Consider the following 23,944-nt stretch of genomic DNA (forward strand, 5'->3'; position numbering starts at 1 on the left):
TTCTGAGAGGGACTCAGGTGCGACTTCAGGACGTTGATGGAGAATCCCAGCAAAAGCAGGAGATCGGCCGTAGTCTGGAGGTGGTTGATGACTGCCTGGGGCGGGCCCGCCTTCAACAGCCAGTAATCAAGGTAGGGGAAGACTGATACCCCGACCTCCGCAGATGAGCCACGACCACCGCCATCACTTTCATGAACACCGGAGGGGCACTGGTAAGGCCGAAGGGGAGCATGGCAAACTGAAAATGCTCCTGGCCTACCATGAATCGCAGGTAGCACCGGTGGGCCGGCAGGACGGGGATGTGAAAATAAGCATCCTACAAGTCCAACGCTACCATCCAGTCTCCAGGGTCCAGGGCAGCCAGGACCTGAGCCAGAGTCAGCATCTTGAACTTCTCCTTCCGAAGGAAGCGTTTGACGTCCCGGAGGTCCAAGATGGGGCGCAGGCCCCCCTTGTCCTTCTTGGGACCAGAAAGTAGTGGGAATAACAACCACTCCCTACTTCCTGACAGTGAATGCACTCAATGGCCCCCTTGGCCAGGAGGGCAGTGACTTCCTGTTGAAGAGCAGCTAATTGATCCCCCGACATGCGGTGGCACCGAGGTGACATGGCTGGAGGAGAGGACTGAAAGGGAAGTGAGTAACCTTGGCAGACTATCTGCAGCACCCACTTGTCTGATGTAATTTCGCGCCAGTGGGGGAGGTGGTAGCGGATCCAGCCACCCACTGGTGTGGGGTGGTCCCCGAAGCTCAGATTAGGAAGGTTTGGAGGCGGAAGCAGCGGGGTGGTGGTGGGCAGACCCACAAGCTGGTTCCCCGACCCGCTCCTGTGGAAAACGCGACCACGGCCGCGCTGAGGCTGGTTCTGCACAGGATTGGTGGACGGGCGCACCTGGGAGCCCCTGCCCTGGCCACGAAAGGAACGAAAACCAGGAGAGGCCGAGTTCTTAGCAGAAAGACCCTAGGACTTGGCCGTAGCCCGCGAGTCCTAGAAGCACTGCAGGGCGCTGTCATCCTTGTCGCCAAGCAGGTGGGTGCCATCAAAAGGCATGTCCATGAGTGAGCTCTGGATATCGGGCGAGAACCCAGTCGAACGCAACCATGTGTGGCGCCACAACGTCACAGTCGTAGAAATCTCCCTGCCCAATGAATTCAGCGGGGTCCAACCCACACAGAATGGCGAACTTAGCCGCATCTTTACCCTCAGCAATCCCTTGAGAAAGGACAGCCTGCACCTCCTCAGGACACGGAGGCAACACCTGGGCCACGGCATCCCACACCGCGTGGGAGTAGCAGCCCAACAAGCAGGCGATGTTCACCGACCACAGCCCCAAGCTGGACGAAGAGAACAACCTCTTCCCAAACTGGTCCAGTCTTTTAGAATCCTTATCCTGTTCACGTGTGCGACGTCGAGGCCTGAATGACCAGGCTCTCAGGCATAGGATAAGTCAGGGTCACCTGGTGCCGGGTGGTGGCGTCTGGCGACGTTTTTATCCACAGGAGCCCCCGTGGCCGGCAGCGACCAAGTGCCCAAGAGGACCTTGGTCAAGGCGTCATTAAAGGGAAGCAACGGCTCTGACGAAGTAGACGTCATCTAGAGCACCTCAGTGAGGAGGTTGGTTTTGAGGGCCACTGTGGGGAGGTCGAGGTTGAGGGCTTCAGCAGCCCGACGGAGCACCATCGTGTAGGAAGCGCCCTCCTCCATCATAGGCGGGGGAGAAGCAAACCCCGGGTCAGAAGAGATATCGAGGTCACCGGCGTCTTCCAGATTGTCTACCCAATCCAGCTCTGAGTCACACTGCCAGGAAAGAGGGTCCTCGGATCCGTCCCAGTCCTCTTCCGCCTCCGGCACCGGAGGGGACGGTCGCGGCAGCAGGGCCGGAGCCAGAGAGGGAACAAACGGCGTCTGCACCCAATGCGGATCTCAGGACGGAATTAAATGGTCCCAGAACCGGGGCAAGGGAGGGATGAAAGGCACCCAATGCGGCGACTTCTGTGGCGCCGTGGCTGGAGCCGGTGGCAGAGCCACCAGGTCAACAGGATCTGGACACGGGACCGCGGGGCCTGAAGGCGCGCCTGCGGGAGCCCGAGACCTAAAAAGGCGGTCCATGGCAGCAAGAAACTCTTGCATCTGCTCGAGAGTCACCGACGGACCCGGGTATGGCGGGTAGGCCGCGGGACTTCCAGGCGAGCTGCTGAGGCGAGCCCCTGTCCCCCTCATCCGTCTCCGAGGAGCGATGGGGACGTCAGAGAGCGAACACGCTTCTTCAACTTCTTTTTATGTCGTCGCTTACCGGAATCCGAAGGCGAAGACTTGGTGCCCGAGGAGCGACGGCTCCAGTCCCGTGAGCGGTCCCGGGAATGGCCCCTAGACCCAGAGCGGCTACGTGACGAATGCTGGACCTCCAGCTATTTCGTATGCCGCTCCCGCAAGGCGTTGGAGGCCATGGCACAGCAGTCCCGGGAGTTGTGATCGGTCTCCAGGGAGTAGAGGCAAACATCGTGGGGGTCCGCTACCAACATATTGCGGCGACAGGCCCCAGAAGACAAAGCCGGGCATCCCTACTTGCACCAGGAGAAAAAAGAGGAGACAAAAGTCTCAAAATAAGTCAAAAAGTGACTTCGGTACGTGCTCAATCCGGATCTGCACTTACTGGTGCGGAAAAAGAAAGAACTGACGTCAGAGTGCATGGGTGAAGCCTAAGTACTCTCTGCGACGTCACCTTGGCGCTGACGACGCCAGTGACGGACGCGGAGCCGCAGAACACCACCTACTGACGCACAGGTGTACTGCTAAGCAAAACTTTCCGGATCCAGTCTGACGCCTAGGGATATTCTAAGGTAAGAAATGTCTCTTTCAGATAAATATAATAAGAGGTGCCATGGAACTAAACTAGAAGTTTCCTGCAGAGATTATTCTCCTCAATGTGAAGCAATGTAACATCAACTGTACCCCCCAAAACGACCCTGTTCTATGAGAAACAATACACACACGCGTGTATATATATGCTCACACTGAAATTTACCAGTTCTAGATAACTGACTTAACTATAACGTGCACCCCAACATGCAGTGTTATCAATAATGTCATTTCAGATGTCATTAGTGGTGTTATCAATGAAGTCATAGAACATGTCTTGAGATGTAATATGTGACGTCATATGCAGTGCATCGAGAGGGCGCGGGTTATAGTTCTTCAGTTAACTAGAACTGGTGAATTTCAGGTTTTCTTTTAAATTTAGTTTTAAAATGTTAAGTGTGAACTGACATTTTCATCCAACAGCATCACTTTATCCTTTGTTTGAGTCAGTGAATTCCTACATTTTTTTTTTTTACAAATAAAACTTAGTACCATATGTAACCATGCCAACCTCTTACGACAATGCCCTGCACCCAACCCCAGCTGTCCTGAACGGACACCAACCCCCACTCCTCCTTTTTTCTCAATTGTTTTCCCAATCCCACTAGACCCTCACAACAGTTGCAAGGGGTCCCCAGGGGAGGATCTCTCTAGGACCTCTACATTATGTCCAGGTTCTCAGGGTACCCATACCCTGCCCCCTTATACCCTATTTTCTTTTACATTTCTGGACTCAGGGGGACTGAGTCCGCGCACCCAGTAATAGCAGCAGCAACATTTCTCTTCATGTTGCAGCCAGTCAATCAGAGCTTCTTGCTCCTGCGGGAGCGATGCGCAGAGCGGGAGACAAAAAAAACCCCTCGACCAATAAGATCGCTCTATCATTTGGAGTGTGTAAACGCAGGATCTCACAAACCCAACTGTCCAGATATACATAATGGTTGAACCTTAATTTCTCAAAAACTACTGTACAGATTTACACCAAACAACAAAAAGCATACTTTCTGAGTAAAGCTGTAGCTCTCTGCCATATTTGGTGTAATTCAGTTCAGCTGTTTGGGCTGTAGCACTGTTCAAAAATCCGTATGGAAATTGCATGAGGAAATTGCATTTTGGGCACCCCCTTGTTTCTCTGCCCTACTTGCCAGATTATACCGGCCTTTAAAGGAATGTTCCACGGTAGAAGAATGTTTTTTTGAAAAGTTTTGTGAAGATTCGTCAAATGGCACTAAAATTATTAGCAAACAAAAAAAAACAAGTAACTCCCCTTCAGTAAAGCCTTATCTAATAAAGACTATCTAGCAGCAGATTCCTTACTTCAGAAAATTCACCAGGTGTTAGATTGCATCTGGGTGTTTTTAAGCAGCACCCCTGCGCGCCGGTAGGTGGCATCTTTCAGCTCCACTTCATCTGCACCGAAATCACTTGTGCGGTACCTATATAAGCACCACCCCAGAGCACTGACGTCAGTAACTTTCACAACTTCTCACCCCAGGAGGGGGATGCCACGATGAGAATTGAGCTGTGGTGAGAAATGCTGACACCCCCCTGAGTAGGGTTTCCCTTAGAAGGCAATCGGCTCGCAGAGGCGAGAGAATGGGAGGGCTGGTAAGGATTTGCAGCTGAATAGTTTCTCTACCCAATAAGACATTACCCAAGGTTAGTAACTTGTTCATCTGATAGAGACACCTAGCCATAGATTCCTTAACTTAGAATAGATACCCAACGATGTCTTTGCGTGTGTAGGTCTGCAAAGCCAATTTAAACCAGAATATCCTGCTGGCAAATGAGCAAAGTGCCGGTCATGATTGATCTGGAGTTGTCCAGACAGTAGTGTTAGGCAAACATGTGCAACGATGCCCATGTTGCTTCCTAACAGATGTCCAGGATAGGGACTGTGTGAACTAATGCTGTGGTCGCAGCCTTAGCTCTGGTGGAATAAGCAAGCAAACCCTCAGGGAGAAGAGGGGGGGTTGCTTCTTTGCCAATGCATGCATATTTTGATGCGTACTATTCATCTTGCGCTAGTCTGTTTCTGCACAATCTTCCCTGTTTTGGCTTTAATGCAGCCCACAATGAGTCAATCATTAACCCAAAAATCTTTTGTGCGATCAAGGTTGAACGACAATGCTCTTTTTGGGTCCAGATGATGGAGTTGCTCCTCCTCTTTGGAGGTGTGAGGCACAGCAAAAGACATGTGCAGGGTAATGTTCTGATCTACATACAAAGAAGTCACAACCTTCGGATTGAAGGAGGCTTGTGTCAGGACCAGCATGTGCAGGTAAAAGGTGGTGTAGGGAGGGTGCACCAAGACTGCCTGCAATTGGCAGACCCTTCTTGCCGATATAAGGACCACTAGAAAGTCAGTCAGTGTGTATAGTCAACAGCTGAAGAGGGAAAATGTGTAGAGGCATTAAAGGTGCACACATTAAGGAGGTTAAAGCAAGATTTAGATCACACTGGGGCATGATCCATGGCCTGGGGGAAAACGTGCTGCAAGCTTTTAAGAAACCTAGTCACAACAGTTGACTTGAATAAAGAAGGTTGGCCCAGCAACCACAATAATTCAGAAATAGCTGATAGTTAACTTTTAACTGAACCCAGAGAAGCAAAGACAGAGCAAACAGAAAAACCTTAGAGGGATGCAGAAGGAAGGTCGAAAGTTGTCAACTATGTTGTCACTCAATCTCCGCGCATGAAGATAAAGAATGTGCAGATTCGGGTGCAGAACCCTCCTCTGTTGCTGCAACAAAGGATCCTCTCGAAGAGGCAACCTGATTGGGGGACCAATGGTCTTGCTCAACAGATTGGGATACCACACTCTCCGTGCCCAATCCGGAGCCACAAGAATAACTTGAGCACATCATTCCTGAACTTTTTGAGAACTCTGGGCAGGTATAGGTGGAAAGGCGTACACGAGGTCGAAGCTCCACTCAAGACGAAATTGTCTCCAAGTGAGAGTCACTTTGGAAACTCCAGCACGCAAAACTGCTGGAATTGCATGTTCTCAGCAGTGGTGAATAGATCTAAACAAGGCTCTCCCTACTGCTGAAAGAGGCCTTGCACCACCTCAAGGTGGAGAGGTCATTCATGATCCACTTTGCATCTAGCCCTGGCATTCGGAGAGCCCACCAGGTAAGAACCACCAGGCAAATGCCATGACATTCCAGTCATGTCCACAGATGCAGAGTCCCTCAAAGATTCCACAACCCCACCCCACCCTGTTTGTTGCACTACCACATGGCGGTGGTGCGTTGTCCTTGAACACGTACACCAGCCTTCCCTTGTTCGAAGGAAGACAGGCTTTCAATGTCAAGCAAATCACCTGAAGCTCCAACAGATCACGTGAAGCCCGGACTTCGCCAGAGACCAGAGTCCTCTGAACTCCACCTCCCCCAGATGGCCCCCTTGTCCCAAAAGTCATGCATTTCTCACCACAGTCAGCTCTGGTTGGGGAAGGGAGATGGTGTCTGCCACTGACCCAATCATGGTCTGTCCGCCATCACTGCACATATTTTGCAGTTCCCTCGGAGATCTGGACAATATCAGAGAGATTCCCCTGATGGCAAAGCCACTGGGATGTCAGGTCCCACTGCAGAGCCCTCATATGCCAACAGGCATGGGTTACAAGCAGAATGCATCAGACCATGAGGCCCAACAACCTCAGGATCATTCTCACCGAAATCCAGGATAGCTGTTGAAACATCAGTATCATAGCCCAAATATCCTGGACTGACCGCTCAGGAGGATAGGCCTGAAACTGCACTGTGCCAGGAACAGCTCAGATGAATGAAGCATCTGAGAGGGAGTCGGGTGTGACTTCAGCAAACTGATAGTGAACCCAGATGTTTCGCCATAGTCTGGAAGTGAGCGACAACTGCCTGGGGCGAGATTGCCTTTAAGTCTTCGAGGCAGAGAAGACCGGAATCCCCGACTTCGGCAGATGAGCTGCAACCACCACCATCATTTTCATAACTATCTGAGGAGCACTGGTAAGGCAGAAGGGGAGTATGAAAAAAGTGCTCTTGGACCACAGTGAACTACAGGTAACGTCTTTGAGAAGGCAGGACAGGGATGTGGAAAGATGTGTCTTGCAAGTTCAATTCTATCATCCAGATTCCTGGGTCTAGGGAAGGCAGAACCTGTGTAGGCATGTGCATTTTAAATTTCTCCTTTTTCAGGAAGAGATTGAGAAGGCGCAGGTCCCAGATAGGACAAGGGCCTCCATCCTTCTTGGGCACAAGAAAGTAGCAGGAATAGCAACCACAAACTACTGCTGATGCCAGCACCCTCTCTAATTATCCCTTAGGCAAGAGAGACAGCACTTTCTGATGGAGAAAGAAGAGGTGATCGTCCATCAGCCGGTCATAAGTGGGTGGCATAGGTGAAGAAGTGAAAGTATCAAGGACCCCCTGCAGTAGCTCATTTCGTATGGTGAACTTTGCTGCATCTTTTTTTTTTGATAATCAATTTTTATTGAAATTTCTGGAACAAACAATTTCATTGGTAGCAAATCATACATCACCGTTAAAACACTTCCCCTTCTTGGCGACAACACAGACATAATAGAACCCCCCTGAGTGGTCACTTTAGCTTCCATATAACACATGGGCATAGCGAGGCTTGGACCCTCAAGAAGGCAGTAATCCAAACCATTAGCCCCACACTTTACTGAACATTTCCGGGCAACCCCGGGCCTCAAAGAGAGCCTCCTCCCGTACCCCACACCAATCTATGCCCCTCCTCCATTTCCGCAGCCTGGGACCAACCGGCCGCTATGTCCCGCTTCGCCACCGCCAGAGCTGTCCAAAGGAAACGCTTGTCAGCCCTAGAGCAATATAGGCCATCAAACACAACCCAGCAGCAAGTGCCTCGGGTCGTGGGGAACCTCCCACCCCAGGGCCTGTGTAAGTTCAAGTTCCACCCACCTCCAGAACGGCTCCAAGGCCGGGAACAACCACACCATGTGGTAGAAGTCTGGTGGGGCAGAGTCACAGCGCGCACATGTCGGTGAGGCTCTCATGCCAGCTCGGAAGAGACGTGCTGGGGTGAGGTACACTGTGTGGAGATAGTAAAGCTGGACCAGGCGTAACTTAGATGATGTAGTCAGGGTTTTGGGTGCCATATGGGTGTCTCACCAGTCTGCCTCTTCTAAAGGACCCAGGGGCGTAACACAGGCCCCCGCATCCCACGCGGTGCAGGGGGGCCCTAAGCTCCAAGGGGCCCCCTCGGCACTGCACTCTGTCCGGAGAGCTCCTAATTGAGCCCGGAGGGGGCCCCTCTACATACCTTGCAGTGAGGCCCCCTCAATTTTCGTTACGCCAGTGAAAGGATCCATCCCCCCCTCCCATCGCTCCCTAAGCCGGTCAAGGGATGTAGGGCAATTATTTACCAGAGCACGGTATATACGGGACACACTCCCCTCCCCAGGTTCCCCATCATTACCTGGGCTTCCAGAGGGCTGAATTCTGGGAGAGTGGTGGGTGTTGGGAGGTGTGTGTGGAGAGCATGACAGAGTTGTAAATATTTGTAGAACTGGGAGTGGAGAAGGGCATGTCTGTGTTGTAGGTCAGAAAAGGAGCGCATGTGGTCCCCTACCCACACGTCCCCAAGGAGCGAAATCCCCACTAGGTCCCAGCGACGGAAACCTCCCAAGGACGAGACCTCCCTCAGCCAGGCACCATGCCATAACGGTGTTTGTCTAGTCAGCCTCCGGTACCATCTCACATGCCGAAGGGCCGCGCGCTAGGCCGTGAACACCGTCCTAGTGACTGGGGGCAAGGCCTGCGGCACCGGGGAACCATAGAGGAATCCCTAGAGCTGTGCGAAGTCCAAGGTACTGAGTTCCACCCGGTAAGCTGGGTCGGACCAGCCACCCGCAAACCAGTCGTGGATCACGATAAGCCTTGTGGCTAAATAGTAGAGATGGAGATTGGTGACTCCCATGCCTCCATCAAAGGGGGGAATCCGACAGTGAGACAGACATTCGCGATCGCCCACCTCCCCACAGAAACCGGGTGATTGTGCCGTCCAATTCCCGCAACCAGCCGCCCGGAAGGTGGACCGTGGTGTTCTGCAGAATGTAAAGAAAGCGGGGGAGAATTATCATTTTAAAAAGAGCGCTCCTGCCCAGCGGATTAAGGGGGAGGGATTGCCAGTTCCTAAGGTCGGTCTTCATCCGAGCGACCAGGGGGGCAACATTGAGGGCCCATTCCAGCTCTGGGAGGAGGGTTATCCCCACGTCCAGGTATTTGAATGATTGCCTCCAGAGGGGAATCACCGCCTGCCAGTCAAAACACGCCCGGGAGGGGTGTAGGGGGACCAAGGTGGATTTTGTCGGGTTAAGACGAAGTCCTGAGACATGCTCAAAAGCCGAGAGGGCCGCTAGGGATCTAGGGCCGGAATGCTCCGGTTCCGCCAGGTAGAGCAGAACATCGTCCACATATAGAGCGATTTTATCAACCTGGCTCAGATCCCAGGCCCAACCCTGGATAAGGGAGTCCGGCCGGATTAACCCCGCCAGGGGCTCCATCACTAGTGCGAATAAAAGTGGTGAGAGTGGGCAGCCCTGACAGGTGCCTCTCCGTATCGGAAATGGTTCGGAAAGCTCACCGTTAACGAGTACCCGGGCTCTAGGGCTATTATAAAGAACCCTGATCAGGCGGCGGAAGGGAAGGCGGAATCCCATTCTCTCCAGAACATCGCCCATGTACCCCCAGTCCACCGTGTCAAAGGCTTTCTCGAAGTCCACGAGAAGCAACGCCAGGTATGGGGACAGCCGATGACGATGGGCCAGCGCCAGATGGAGGTGGCGAATACAGTGGCGGGTGCCCCTGGCAGGCATGAACCCACACTGGTCAGGGTGGACCAGGTCTTGCAGGAGGGTCTGGAGTCGTTGAGCTATCGCAATGGTGAAGATTTTGATTTCTGAGTTAATCAGCGAGATTGGGCGGTAGTCAGAGCTGTCTAGGGAGGGCAGCTGTGTCTCCGGGATGACCACAATGGTGGCCACATCAGATTCAGACAGGAAGGACCCCATATCAACCACCTGGCGGAAAAGCTCTGTCAAATAGGGAACCAGGTCATCTCGGAATGTGGCGTAGTACTACTGGGGGAACCCGTCTGGTCCAGGCGTCTTGCCAGAGTGCAGCAGGGAGATAGCGCCGTGAATTTCTTCCAGGGTGAGAGGGCCGTCCAGGGCATCAGCGGTTTCTCGGGAGAGACATGGCAGGTGGGTTCCAGACTCCTCCAATAGTCTGGCTAGGGAGGCACCGGGAGGGCGCGCTGCGTATAAGGCCACATAGTATTGCGCGAAGGTTTGTGCGATGGCCGACGACGCCACTTGACGGGTCCCTGTGACCGTCCAGATCTCCGGGATGATACGGTTGGCTCTGGGGTATGACACCAGGTTATGGAGAATTTTACCATTTTTGTCCCCTCCGCCGTAGATACGCGCCAGAGCATTTTGGCCGACTCCAGGGAGATCCGCCGAATTTTGTCTCGGACCAACGCCAGTTGCCTAGAGTGTTTACCGACCACAGTGCAAGGCTGGCAGAAGAGAACATTTTCTTGCCAAAAGTATCCAGCCTCTTGGATCCCCTACACGGTAGAGTGGTAGGGAATGCACAGTGGTTGACTCCTAAAGTGGAGGCTTGGGCTATCAAGTTCTCTGGGGTGGGGAGCTGGGTAAGAAAACTTGGGACCCCTGTAGCAGGGCGATGGCAGCAGGCAATTGTCCTCTGCACAAGAGGCCCTGTGTAGAGCTTGGACCAGGTCCCAAGTAGGACACAGGTGCGGGCTTCATTAAAGCGGAGTAAAGGTTCAGAAGAGGAAACTCCTGGCTGAAGCACCTCTGTCAAGACGTTTTTCTTGACTGCCACGGAGGGTAGCCAACGGTGCAGGCCTTCAGCCATCCTAGGAACCACTATATCAAAAGACACTCCCAAGCCACAGCAGGGGGAGAGACCAAGTCAGTGTCAGGTGAGGTGGATAACCCACTGGCCTCCACCAGTTCCTCATACCAGTTGTTCTCATTTTCACCAAGAGGATGCTGGTATCCATAAGGGTTCTCAGACCCCTCCCATTTATCTCCCTCTCCAGGCCTGCCAAAGGTAAAAGGCACTGGCTCTGATCTAGAGAGCATGGTCTTGATCGGCGCTGGAACCGGCCTTGTGGCAACATCAGTCTGGCTGAGTTGGACTTGGGAATGAAGATGGGGATCACTTCGCCATGGGGTCAAGGCGGCGCCAGCACTGGAGCGGTCTCCGAGGAAGGTCTCGGGTCTTGCAGCAGCTCCACTACGGATCCAACATTGAAGCCATGGGTCCCGAATTGCTTAGAGGGCGAACCCGCAGTGAGGATCCAGTGGGGGACCCTCCTGAGCCCGTGGGCTCAAATATGAGGTGCATAAACTCATAAAATGCTTTAAGCTATCTGAGGGTCACTTCAGCTCCAGGAAAGTCAGGGAAGCAAAGAAGGGATTCTCACTCAGGCTACGTCGAAGTGCGAGACCTTGAATAGTGATGCCCCAGTGCCTCGTCAAAAGACTTTCACGGGAACAACGAAGTCAAAGACTTCTTCGACTTACGTTTGAGGGACTTACCTGAAGACTCTGAGTAGGGCAACGATCGATGGGTGTGCCTCGACAAACTGTTCCAGCACCTTCTAGGTGACCAGGATTTTGAGCTTTGCAGTGTCGTCAGATGTCAGCTGGGGAGGAACTTTAAGGATCGTTCCCTCAGCACATTCGGGTGCAAGGCACAGCAGTCCTCGAAGTCTTGTAGTTATGGTCCCTCTCCAGGTATCAATAACAAACCAAGAGTCACTCTGCACAGATATCAGCCTGTAACAGGCACCACATGGCTTGAAACTGTCACACCAGGGAAGAAAATCTCTCAAAAATGGTTTGATAAAAAGTTGAGCAAAAAGCCAGTAAAAAAAAAAAAAAAAAAAAAAAAAAAAAAAAGGAGTGGAGCTCTTCAAAGAACAGCGCTACCTGGTGCAGAAAGGAAAGAGCCAAAGACAGCGGGCCAGGGTGGCGCCTATAAAGGTACCGCACTGTCATTTCCACCACCAGAGAGGAGCCGAACAATGTCCCCTGCCGGCATGGATCCAGTCGGAAGTCTGGGGAATATTCTAAGGTAAGGAATCTGGGCTGGAGGTCTCCATCAGTTAAATCCATTTGCTATATACATATAAACACACACACATATTCATACATTTATATATATATATACACACATGTATATATAGATATACACATACATAAATATACATACACAAAAATACATAGATATTGTAGGAGGCTGGCTTAGTATATGGTGCACACTTAGAGTTAGCACTTTGTTCTAATCCAGGGAACCCTTATGGTGATTTTAGTGTCTTTGATAACCTTAGGCTCTCAAAGTGGTAGCTGTGAGGAGCAGCTTTCAGGCCTATCTTGAAGGAGTGTAAAGCAGCTTGTTTTACCACATTCAATCAATAGTGTAGATTAGATTTTTTTAAAAGAAACACGCAGTACATATGAGAAATAAGTCTATTTATTACACAACCACTATCAAAATGGTATATCTCCTGGCCAGCGATATCAAGAATACACAGAAATACTTCCAAGAAATCAGCCAAGCATCACAAATATACACTGTCTCCAGTGTAGACCAAACCATATACTAAAGAAGTCGAATGTGAACTGCAAAGAAGAATGGGACTTGGACCAAAGGACTCTGATGAACTGGGAGGACCAGGAACCACCCAAGGTAAGTACCTAGGAACCCCACAGAGGCTGTGTGCAGAGTGGCAACACATCCACATGCCCAATGGAAGTCAATGGAGAAGTCGCAATTGCAGTTTTAAAGAAAATGGACCCTTTCTAGAGGACCCTGAAGAAACCCTTTGGAGGTCAGAACGTTGGAGAGCCACCCCACTCGTGGATGGCCTAGGAACCAGGTTACCTGCATCAGGGTAAGATCCTGTGACCAATCCCCTCCAAAGGCAGTCAACCCCATTCGGTCGTGGTAAAAACCACCGCAATGGAGCGCACACCGCTAGCCCCTCCTCCGGATCGCCCCTCGGGATTCTGGTACTTGTAGTTCAGTAGTGGATCACCCAGGTGGGTGCAAGTCGGTACTTGTTGGACTGATGAATCTCTAGACCCGATACATGTCCCGGGTTTTTGGGTATCGCCCGAGACATGGCTCGGGTTTTTAGGATAACTTCCCTCATCAGTAGAGAAAATGGTTTAGGGGTGGAGGAGAAGGCTGCCAAACAACAGTCAATGGCCTCGATGCCCGAACCGGCACGCAGGGCAGCATCCAGGAGCCCGTCGGCTCAAAGCTCAAGGGAGCCAATTAGTAAAAACCACCGCAATGGAGCGCACACCGCTAGCCCCTCCTCCGGATCGCCCCTCGGGATTCTGGTACTTGTAGTTCAGTAGTGGATCACCCAGGTGGGTGCAAGTCGGTACTTGTTGGACTGATGAATCTCTAGACCCGATACATGTCCCGGGTTTTTGGGTATCGCCCGAGACATCGCTCGGGTTTCAGGATAACTTCCCTCATCAGTAGAGAAAATGGTTTAGGGGTGGAGGAGAAGGCCGCCAAACAACAGTCAATGGCCTCGATGCCCGAACCGGCACGCAGGGCAGCATCCAGGAGCCCGTCGGCTCAAAGCTCAAGGGAGCCAATTAGTAAAAACCACCGCAATGGAGCGCACACCGCTAGCCCCTCCTCCGGATCGCCCCTCGGGATTCTGGTACTTGTAGTTCAGTAGTGGATCACCCAGGTGGGTGCAAGTCGGTACTTGTTGGACTGATGAATCTCTAGACCCGATACATGTCCCGGGTTTTTGGGTATAGCCCGAGACATGGCTCGGGTTTCAGGATAACTTCCCTCATCAGTAGAGAAAATGGTTTAGGGGTTGTTTGGCGGCCTTCTCCTCCACCACTAACTATTTTCTCTACTGATGAGGGAAGTTATCCCGAAACCCGAGCCATGTCTCGGGCGATATCCAAAAACCCGGGACATGTATCGGGTCTAGAGAGATTCATCAGTCCAACAAGTACCGACTTGCACCCACCTGGGTGATCCACTAAAGAACTACAAGTACCAGAGTCCCGAGGGGCGATCCGGAGGAGGGGCTAGCGGTGTGCGCTCCATTGCGATGGTTTCTACAAATTGGCTGCCTTGAGCCGACGGGCTCCTGGATGCTGCCCTGCGTGCCGGTTCGGGCATCGAGGCCATTGACGGTTGTTTGGCGGCCTTCTCCTCCACCCCTAACTATTTTCTCTACTGATGAGGGAAGTTATCCCGAAACCCGAGCCATGTCTCGTGCGATATCCAAAAACCCGGGACATGTATCGGGTCTAGAGATTCATCAGTCCAACAAGTACCGACTTGCACCCACCTGGGTGATCCACTAAAGAACTACAAGTACCAGAGTCCCGAGGGGCGATCCGGAGGAGGGGCTAGCGGTGTGCGCTCCATTGCGATGGTTTCTACAAATTGGCTCCCTTGAGCCTTGAGCCGACGGGCTCCTGGATGCTGCCCTGTGTGCCGGTTCGGGCATCGAGGCCATTGACGGTTGTTTGGCGGCCTTCTCCTCCACCCCTAACTATTTTCTCTACTGATGAGGGAAGTTATCCCGAAACCCGAGCCATGTCTCGGGCGATATCCAAAAACCCGGGACATGTATCGGGTCTAGAGATTCATCAGTCCAACAAGTACCGACTTGCACCCACCTGGGAGATCCACTAAAGAACTACAAGTACCAGAGTCCCGAGGGGCGATCCGGAGGAGGGGCTAACGGTGTGCGCTCCATTGCGATGGTTTCTACAAATTGGCTCCCTTGAGCCTTGAGCCGACGGGCTCCTGGATGCTGCCCTGCGTGCCGGTTCGGGCATCGAGGCCATTGACGGTTGTTTGGCGGCCTTCTCCTCCACCCCTAACTATTTTCTCTACTGATGAGGGAAGTTATCCCGAAACCCGAGCCATGTCTCGGGCGATATCCAAAAACCCGGGACATGTATCGGGTCTAGAGATTCATCAGTCCAACAAGTACCGACTTGCACCCACCTGGGTGATCCACTAAAGAACTACAAGTACCAGAGTCCCAAGGGGCGATCCGGAGGAGGGGCTAGCGGTGTGCGCTCCATTGCGATGGTTTCTACCCATTCGGTCGTGGGCTGGGGGATAGGCCACAGAGTCTGGACGCAGCGAACCCCTCACATGCAGCCGCCCCATAAAAGATACTACAGGCCCTGGGGATGGGGTTTCCAGGGCAAAAATCAGCTACGGAGAGGGCCACGCACTCCACTCACCCAAAAAACTAAAAATGTGTCGTTCTTCTGGGTCTTAGTAAACCCAGGGGAGGAGGGGGGTTAAAAAAAATCACTGGAGCCCACGCTGCTTTTCTTATTTTACACAAAAAATGTCCATAAGATCCTCCATACATTCACAGCAAAATGCTTTTTTAAGCAAAACATTTTGAGGCCCAAGTCAGGGTCTCTCTATCCAGTCCCTATGTATTTTTATGGGGTTGTTTGTAATTATTTTTAGGACTCTGGTTCAGAGTCTTAAGATGGCTGCCACCACTTCATGGCTGAGGTGGTGGCAGCCAATCTGATCTGTTTGTAGGCTCGGCACATCCTCTGAGGTGTGATGTATACAATTCTTTTCAACCTTAATTTCTCTAAAACTTTTGAACAGCTTTATACCAAACACAAAAAGAACTCTTTCTTGGACCAAGATCCAACTTTCTGCAATTTGGTTTAAATCCGGTCAGCGGTTTCGGCTGTAGCAGTGTCTAGAGGTCGTATGGATAAATGGATGGGGAAAACCCGTTTTGGGACCCCCCTTTTTCTCTGCACCGCTTGATGGATCACCCCTGAATTCTCCATGAGCAAACTAGTCAAAAAGTAGCACTTTTTTTGCAGATTTCGTGGAGATTCATTAAACGGGGTCAAAGTTATTAGCAACTCTCTCAGCAGGCGGTTGAGTCTACAACGAGACTCCAAAGAGTAATGTTCTAATTCGATATGAAGCTGCAAGCTACTAAGACTGGTGTCATATGTTAGTATTGGCTATCCAAAAACTGAATAGATGAATTCTGCTTCAGTAAATCCTATCCATCATCCTCTACACATCTTTCCTGAGAAACAGCTTCTGAACACTAGACTAAAATGCAGCTCAGAGATTACAGTCTACCTTTCAACATGGACAGAAGTTAAAACCCATCTAATCTCAACTAGCATTGATCGGGATGATCTGTGGAGTGTGCGCAAAACAAGGAGCTTCGGCAGAGTATTCCTACATTTCTTTATATAATGGGCAATAATATTGACAGAAAAAAGTCAGAGCAACTTTTAATGATTAATGAATACACTTTTTAGTTGTTTAACAAATACTAACACCGATTACCTTCTGTAGCGGTCATGTACAGATCATTTTCATTTCAGAGGGAAGTAGCAACAACAGTGGATTTAATTTCTTTGAAAATGCAAGAGAAACAAAAATTAACAATCATCTGTGGAAATGAATACGCGGTCAGAGGTCCAAGAAAGCTTCAGATGCACAAAGATCACAGAAGTGTTATTTAGCAGGTGCTACTTAGATTATCTGTTGGTATGATGAAGGTGTTTGCAACTTCACTTATTTGGACAGATATCTTAAACTGCTAAAATAAAGCAATCATATAAACAATGAATAAGAAATGCAGCTATCTTTTGGAAGTATTACCTTTAGAGGACACACTTGGGACAATCACATGCAATCGATAAACACCATCTCTTCTGAAAATTAGAAATACAAGCCAGTAGCATTTTCACCTGTTTCAGATGACGGCAACCGTGCTTCTATCCCAAATCCATGGCGGACCAAAGGATGATTTCCCCCATATCCTTGGGAGAAATTAGAAAGACAGGAGAGAATCCAAAACGGAAGCGGGTCTGTTATTCTAGGAAGGGCTCCAATATGCAACAAGTTCCATTGGACTCTGGAGGAATCACACTACCAGAGGTGCAGAGGAGTTATTTCCGAGAGCAGTGGACCACAGTAAGTGGTGAGAAGCAGTAGACATGCAGGAGCAGTCTAAAGAAGAGCGGGCATCATTTAAACCAACATCTCTACAGCTCTGCCACAATTATACCTCCATTGGTAAATTCTGAACACCCCCAAACTGAAGATGCTTGGGAAAGTACTTTCCAAAATCCACCGCCAACACACGTTGAGAATTTGAGAAACTAAAGGAGCAGAATCAGCGCATGAAATCATCTCAGCACAGCACATCAGTGGAGGAAGTGCTCACTGCACACAGTGGTGTGGCAGCACTTGCTCGCACTGGCTGTATCTTCCTGAAGCATTGAGCAAGGCCATGTTTTGCTATAAATACCTTGTGACACTTCTCCTGGGAGGCCAACAGCTCTTTGCTCTTGAAGAGGAGTTTACTTTCCATGGAGCCGGTCTTGGCTGGAGAGTCCAAACCTGATACAACAGACCTAGAAGCAAACAAAAACACTGGTTTAAAAACCTTTAACACTGGCCTTTACCAATTTATAACCCAGATTACTGGACCATAAAAAACAAGTCTACCCCTTTGCAATTCAATTATCTTTATTGCATGATTAATTAAAATCTTTGCAGTAGAAAACTACACTCAGAATCAACCTGTGCAAAATACGCATAAAGCCGCTTAATTCATTACAGTGAGATTGATTTAAAAATCATTTAAAATTAACAAGGATTTATGCTATTGTGAGAAAGTAAAACATATGATTTCTCATTACTGTGCGAGATTTAAAATAAGATAAAAGAACCTAAAAAACTCCTAATTAACAGTTGTTAGACAGTCTATTTACTACTCTCTATACCCTAAAATTCTTAACAGAGGGTTGTGCAGCTGGTTCTACATTTTGATCATGGCCTTCTGTAATCGATTGCAGATGAATACCTCCCTACAAAAATGCTCAAAATCATAGAAAAAGGCAAAACATTGCACTATGCTTCACTCAAAATGCCCAAGAGAACATGTGGATTACATTTGGCAACCACATCAATTATTCTAATGGATAGCATGTCACCACAGATGTATCAGCTCTTTAGAAATATCTTAAGTGCAAGCCAATACAACATACCAGAATCACACCAAATTGATCTTCACGCAATAATCCAACAGCTCTACATCTAGTCATCTGCCCACCTTCAAAGGTGCTTCCTGTGTATCTCATGTCAGTTCTACAAAATATTCCTATAGAACATAAGATGAGAAGAAATTAATGGGTTACTTACCTTCGATACCACTATTTGCTGTGGAGACTTTATGTACCCACAGAATCCTCACCGTCTGAATATTCCTCGAGCATCAGACTAGGGGCATATTTATCGATGAGTTGTGTGGCCCTTGCGCAAACCAATGGGGCGCAGGGGCAACACAACTAGTAAGTAAGATTTATCAAGCAACGGAAGGCCTCCTTGCGTGGCCCTGAGTGGCTTGCTAAATATAGAGTTAGGCAACGCAGCGCAAATCGCAGAGCTGCGTTACTCTGCCCCAGGGAGGCGTTCCATGGGTGGAGCATGGGTTTTTCCATGCACCCACTAATGAATTTTGGTGTACTCACAGATTTACCATTACTGCTAGACCTGGGAATGCGTCAAATTACAACGCCTTCCCAGGTGAGGCATAACAAGGAGAAATATCTCTATTACTCCTTAATGGATCTTTTCTCTCTTTCTTTGTGTACTGCATTTTTGCAGCACATAGAAGGGGAAAATACCTCGGAGAATTGGTTTTGTGCAGGAAGGTGTTCAGCACAGGCACCCTTGCACAATGGTGGAAGGGTGCCTGCATTGGTGCTAGGCAGCACATTGTGCGCCACAGCAGGGAAAAGACAGGAATGCGCTGAATAATGTTAAATATGGCAGAGTCTTGCCTTTTCCCCATCACACAGCGCAGCAAGGAGGCTTGCTGCACGGCATTATTTTTTGATAAATATGCCCTGGATCTGGACACTTTTCAGCAGTACCTCTGTGCACTGGTAGAGTGCGCCATGCAGCTCTGCACTGACACTACTGTGCTGAGCCTATAAAGTCGCCACTCCCACGCAAGGACATAAGATGCTTTCGAGAGTTTGCACGCCCCCAGATGCAAATCCCAAAAGTGAATTGATGTGACCAGTGTGCAGATGGATATTACTAATGGATAGAGTCCAACCACAGAATGGCAAGGAAGGAAGAGTCAGTAAGGAATCTGCAGCTAGATAGAGTCTCTACCAGAAAGAGCATTGCAGACAGTAAGTAACTTGATGTTCTGATATAGACTTCTAGCTGCAGATACCTCACCTTTTGATTAGATACAAAAGCAGTATACAATGAGAGGAGGGCTGTGGATAGACTCAAACTAGAAAGTCCTGCATGATTGAGCAGGTAAAGTGCCCTTCTCAGCGGACTTGGCTGTCCAGCTAATAGTGCTTTGTAAACATATAGAAGGATGCCCACGTAGCTGCCTGGCATATGTCTAGTACAGGGACTCTCCGTCTCAGCGCAGTGGTAGCAGCTTTGGCCTTGGTGGAATGGGCCCATAGCCTTCTGGAGGGTGCTTCTTAGCCAGTGCGTAGCAGATCTTAATGCAGAGCACAATCCAGCATGCAAGGGTACGCTTCTGAACATCCTTGCCTTCTGTCCCCCACAGTAAACACCACAAACAGGTGCTCGTCCATCGGTGGTGCTTTGTGTAATAAATGTAGGAGGTGAGAGCTCTCTTGCGGTCCAGGCGATGCAGCCACTCCTCTTCCTTAGAGTGGGAAGGTGGAGCATAGAACGCCGACAAGGTGATAGTTTGGCCAACATAGAACAGCCACACAAAGAATGCCTTGGTACGCAGAACCAGGTTGCTGCTCAAGTATGAATTTACCTTGAAAAAATTAAAGTCAAGAGGCTTTTGGCAAAGTAGGAACAGTTTGTTTAATTAAATGTAGTGGCCGGAAGAGCAAAAACAGAGTCGGGTTCTGAAGACTGTCTCACAGTACACTGGTTTCGGCCATCATTTTATACATTACATGAATCGTCAAAGTAATTTCTACAATCCTTCGGAGACAGGATTCTGGGATGCCAGCCAGTCCACCTAGTAAAAGGACAGATGCTAAAAAAAACAATTGATGGACAGAATGCACAACAATGTCATACATTCACCCCAGTACAGAGATCTGGGCCTATATACATTGTAAGTTTTGCTCACCATGCCATTCCAGTTTAAACCCCGCCATATGCAAATCAGTATTGACCCTGTGCCCAATGGGAATAGCCCAGCCCGAACTGCCAGGCCAGGTTCTCCCAGGACTGGAAACAAGCATCCTCGGACCGGTTTCGGGGTTTCACCACTCATCAGCTAGGATAGCTTCACTCCAGTGGCATGGAGAGCACGGGACCCATGTCTGGGCATACCTGTCCCACACAGGGTGACAACAGCAAAAAGAACAATTATTGGACAGAATGTAGAACAATGTCATACATTCACCCCACTACAGAGATCTGGGCCAAAATCAATCTTTTTTTGCTCACCATGCCATTCCAGTTAGAACCCAGCCATATACAAATCAGTCTTGACCCTGTGCCCAATGGGGAAAGTCCAGCCCGAACTGCCAGGCCAAGTCCTCCCTGGACTAGAAACAAGTATCCTAGGATGCTCGTTTCTGGTCCAGGGAAGACATGGCTTGGCAGTTCGGGCTGGACTGTTACCATGAGGCACAAGGTCAAGACTGATTTGCATATAGCGGTGTCTGAACTTGGGTTGCGAAGTGAGCTAAAGAACGATGATGGATTCAAACCCAGATCTGTGACTGGGGGTGAGTGTCTGAAAAGTTTAAGTGCTCTGTCCATCTTCTCCTTGCCAGGGTATACCCAGACGTGGGTCTCTTGCTCACTTTGCCACTGCATTCAAGCTAGCCTGGCTGATATGGGCTGTTAGCCTGAAACCGGTCATAGGATGCTTGTTCCTTGTCCAGGGAATATGGAAGTTACTTACCTTTGGTAACGATAAATCTGGTAGAAAGACAGTCTAGCTGCAGATTCCTTAACTTACAATATCTCCCCAGGTGTCAGACTGGATCCGGAAAATCTTTTTTCCCCCCAGCAATACCTCTGCACGCCGGGAGACGGCGTCGCCCGGCTCCGTCCTGACGTCGTCCACGGAAGTGACGTCAATGGAGCCATATAAGCCCCTCCAGGTGTGCTGACGTCAGTTTTCTACAGGAAACTTTTCCGCGCCACAACGCGGAGCCATGCAAAAAACTGCGATAGCATAGGAACTGTGTTAAAGTACAAAATCATTGAAAAAGCACCCAGTACCCGGAGGGACTGAAGGGAGCTCACAGAGTACTTCCTGCAAGCAAAGGCCCAACAAATTGCCAAGCCGTGTCCCACCTCGAGGGGGCAACGACTGTGGCACAAATGATATGACAAGCCAGGCACAGCTCGTCACCACAGGAGGGAAATATTGAAGCAACATGTTGCAAGACAAGTGACCAGAAGTGAACGACCACTAGAAAGTTCACAACACACACCCTCCAGAGATTTAAGGACTGTAGCACCAAAGAGATCCCAACCATTTGCCAGAAAACGGAGGAGGCATAGATGTGGGCCGTGGGAGGAAATTAAAAACAGAATAGGAGGAGCACAAGTGGAACAACATGAGAAGGTAGTAAAAAGCATAGACCTGAACCACCTTAAAACATGGACGGAGTGGAGAGCAAAGGGATTGAAAGCCGAACCACATCCCCTGCGCCAAAGGAAGGTGCGAGAACACACCACCAACCAAACGCTAGGACGGAGGGGAGTCCGAAGGGCCCCACGCAGAACAATACACCTTACCCCAGAGTGAGGTGCAAGAGCACACCTCCGGAAGACCAAGGCCACCAGCAGTGGGGAGGATGGGCGGGCGTTAAGGAATCTGCAGCTGGACTGTGTCTCTACCAGATATATTGTTACCGAAGGTAAGTAACTCTTCCATCTGATAGAGACATCTAGACGCAGATTCCTTAACTTAGAATAGATACCAAAGCCACACCCCATAGGAGGAGGGTTTGCGAAACAACCACCAAGTTCCAAGAGAACATATACATCAAGACGCTGCCGAAACATGGAGGGAACCGCAATGTCAGGGCAACTGACCCAGGAAAACTCCTTAAGGAACATAAACAAGGGATGGCAAAGACACCAAAATCCATTGAGAGACGGTGTGAGACTTCTCTCGTCCAGACCCAGGTGAAAGGAAATACAGAACTAGAAAGGTCAGTGCCAACATAAGAAACAATGTAGTGACTCCGTCAAAGAAGGAGCCCAGCACTGGTCCCTATGATCCATGAGGAACGAAGCCCGAAAGGGGCAAAACAATATGACAACGGAAGGGCATACCGCCTGAACATATACCACAGTGGATGACAAAATGAAAACAGGGGACAGTCCGAAGACTGTCCGGTAAAGAACAGGAGCCGCAACAGGAGGTGTGTGTGTGTGTAGAAAAAACACACATCAATTGTGTACCCCCTAGGACATGTGACAACAGTGGCAGGGCCGAACCCAGAGTCTAGTTCCAACAGAGACAGAAGAAGCACCATCGAGCAAAAGCACAGTAGGTAGACATGCAGCCAAAGGTACCACTGTGAGGGGATAACCTGGAAAGCCAGGAACACAGAGGACTCTATCCCGAAGGAGAGAGTGAACAAGAAGGCCTGATACTAGGGCAAAAAAAGAACCTAGCATGGGAGCACCCCCTTGGCGTTTAGAACTTACGACTTACACAAAGAGACCGGTATGTTGCCACACCTACAGGAAGGGACGAAACCCTAAACAGGGGAGTCAATCAAACAGTACCACTGTCTCGATGTGCGGTAGAACAGTCACAAAACGCAGAAAAAGCAACAATACCCCGAGGGGGAAGAAACCTGGTCTCCCGTTAGGCAGGCAGAAACAGAGACCATGATACTGCCAGTTAAGGACTGAGAGAAGGCACAGACATAAGCCTGTCGCCAAAAAGCATACACTGTCAGAGACCGACACCATCTACTAACAAGGAGAATGTTGAGAAGAGTACATGCACAGTAATGCTACCTAAAGAAGCAACGGTGCCAGAATGGGAGTAAGAACTCTCACCCAGAAAAACAGCTTGTGGGGAGCCCATCACCTGTGCTATAAATGTGAGCAAGAACCCATACCCCGAGAAACATCAGGGGTGGATCACAGATCCGGTGGCAGAAAGGCATATACAAGAGCCACTCCTTGAAGAACTAAGAAATATGCACAGGGCAGGAGCGGACAAACCAGACCCCCTGTCCTGCAAGAAGTAAGGGGCTGGAGACCTTGCTAGGGAAGTGGGGTAGGAGGCAACACCCAGCCGAGACAGAGCCGGCGGGAACTCCCATTGCCCTAGGCAAGAACCCCGATTGTACATAAGCCACAAGAAAAGACGTAGCACACAACCTGTGTGCACCAATACGGCAAGTATTCACAGAATATCGAAGAGATTGTTCCAGAACAGAACAGAGGGACCTGCCCCCCAGGGGTGCATGTCCACCTGTAGATATGCAAGACAGGCACAGCGAGGCTGCAGGAACAAGCCAGGATAAAACAGGCATGACAAAACCCCAAAGAAACAGCTGGGAAGGTCGCCCCTACTGAGGCGGGGATGTACTACGGATCACCGTAGACAACCAATTGTAACCACCGGAGAGAAACCAACCCCATGGACCTCACCAGAAGAGACATCCTACAACGGTAGGAAGAGCCAATGTACGGCAAAACCTTCTGGGTAAGGAACAGTAGCAATATAACAGCCAACTAATACCCCACATAGGGTAAGGCACAACCCTACAAAAGAAGGGTCCCTCTTGAGATAAGCTTGTATGCAGGGAAACAGCTTAACCAGCTGTACCAGAATAAGGAAATAACGAAGCTAAGCAGCCACACAACCCAGAACATCTGTAACCCGTAATGGGTGACAGAAAAGAAAGTGACCTTATAATACAGGGGGAACCCAAGTAACCCGACGACATCTGGGTAATAATACAAAAAACAATGCAAATGATGCCTAGGGACTAATAATC

The 23,944-nt window shown here is 49.9% G+C and overlaps 1 protein-coding gene across 4 annotated transcripts in view; it reads right to left on the reverse strand.

The window, feature by feature from the left end:
- CIT (citron rho-interacting serine/threonine kinase) overlaps window positions 1-23,944 on the reverse strand; it is a 1,315,032-nt gene that overhangs the window by 990,670 nt on the left and 300,418 nt on the right. For all 4 annotated transcript variants that reach the window (XM_078667654.1, XM_078667653.1, XM_078667652.1 and 1 more), the window contains exon 11: window positions 17,242-17,347. In XM_078667654.1, coding sequence (XP_078523780.1) covers window positions 17,242-17,347 — 106 coding nt within the window. The remainder of the gene's footprint in view (window positions 1-17,241; window positions 17,348-23,944) is intronic.

Source organism: Lissotriton helveticus, chromosome 11, assembly GCF_964261635.1.
Source record: "Lissotriton helveticus chromosome 11, aLisHel1.1, whole genome shotgun sequence".
In the NCBI taxonomy this organism is placed as follows: Eukaryota; Metazoa; Chordata; class Amphibia; order Caudata; family Salamandridae; genus Lissotriton; species Lissotriton helveticus.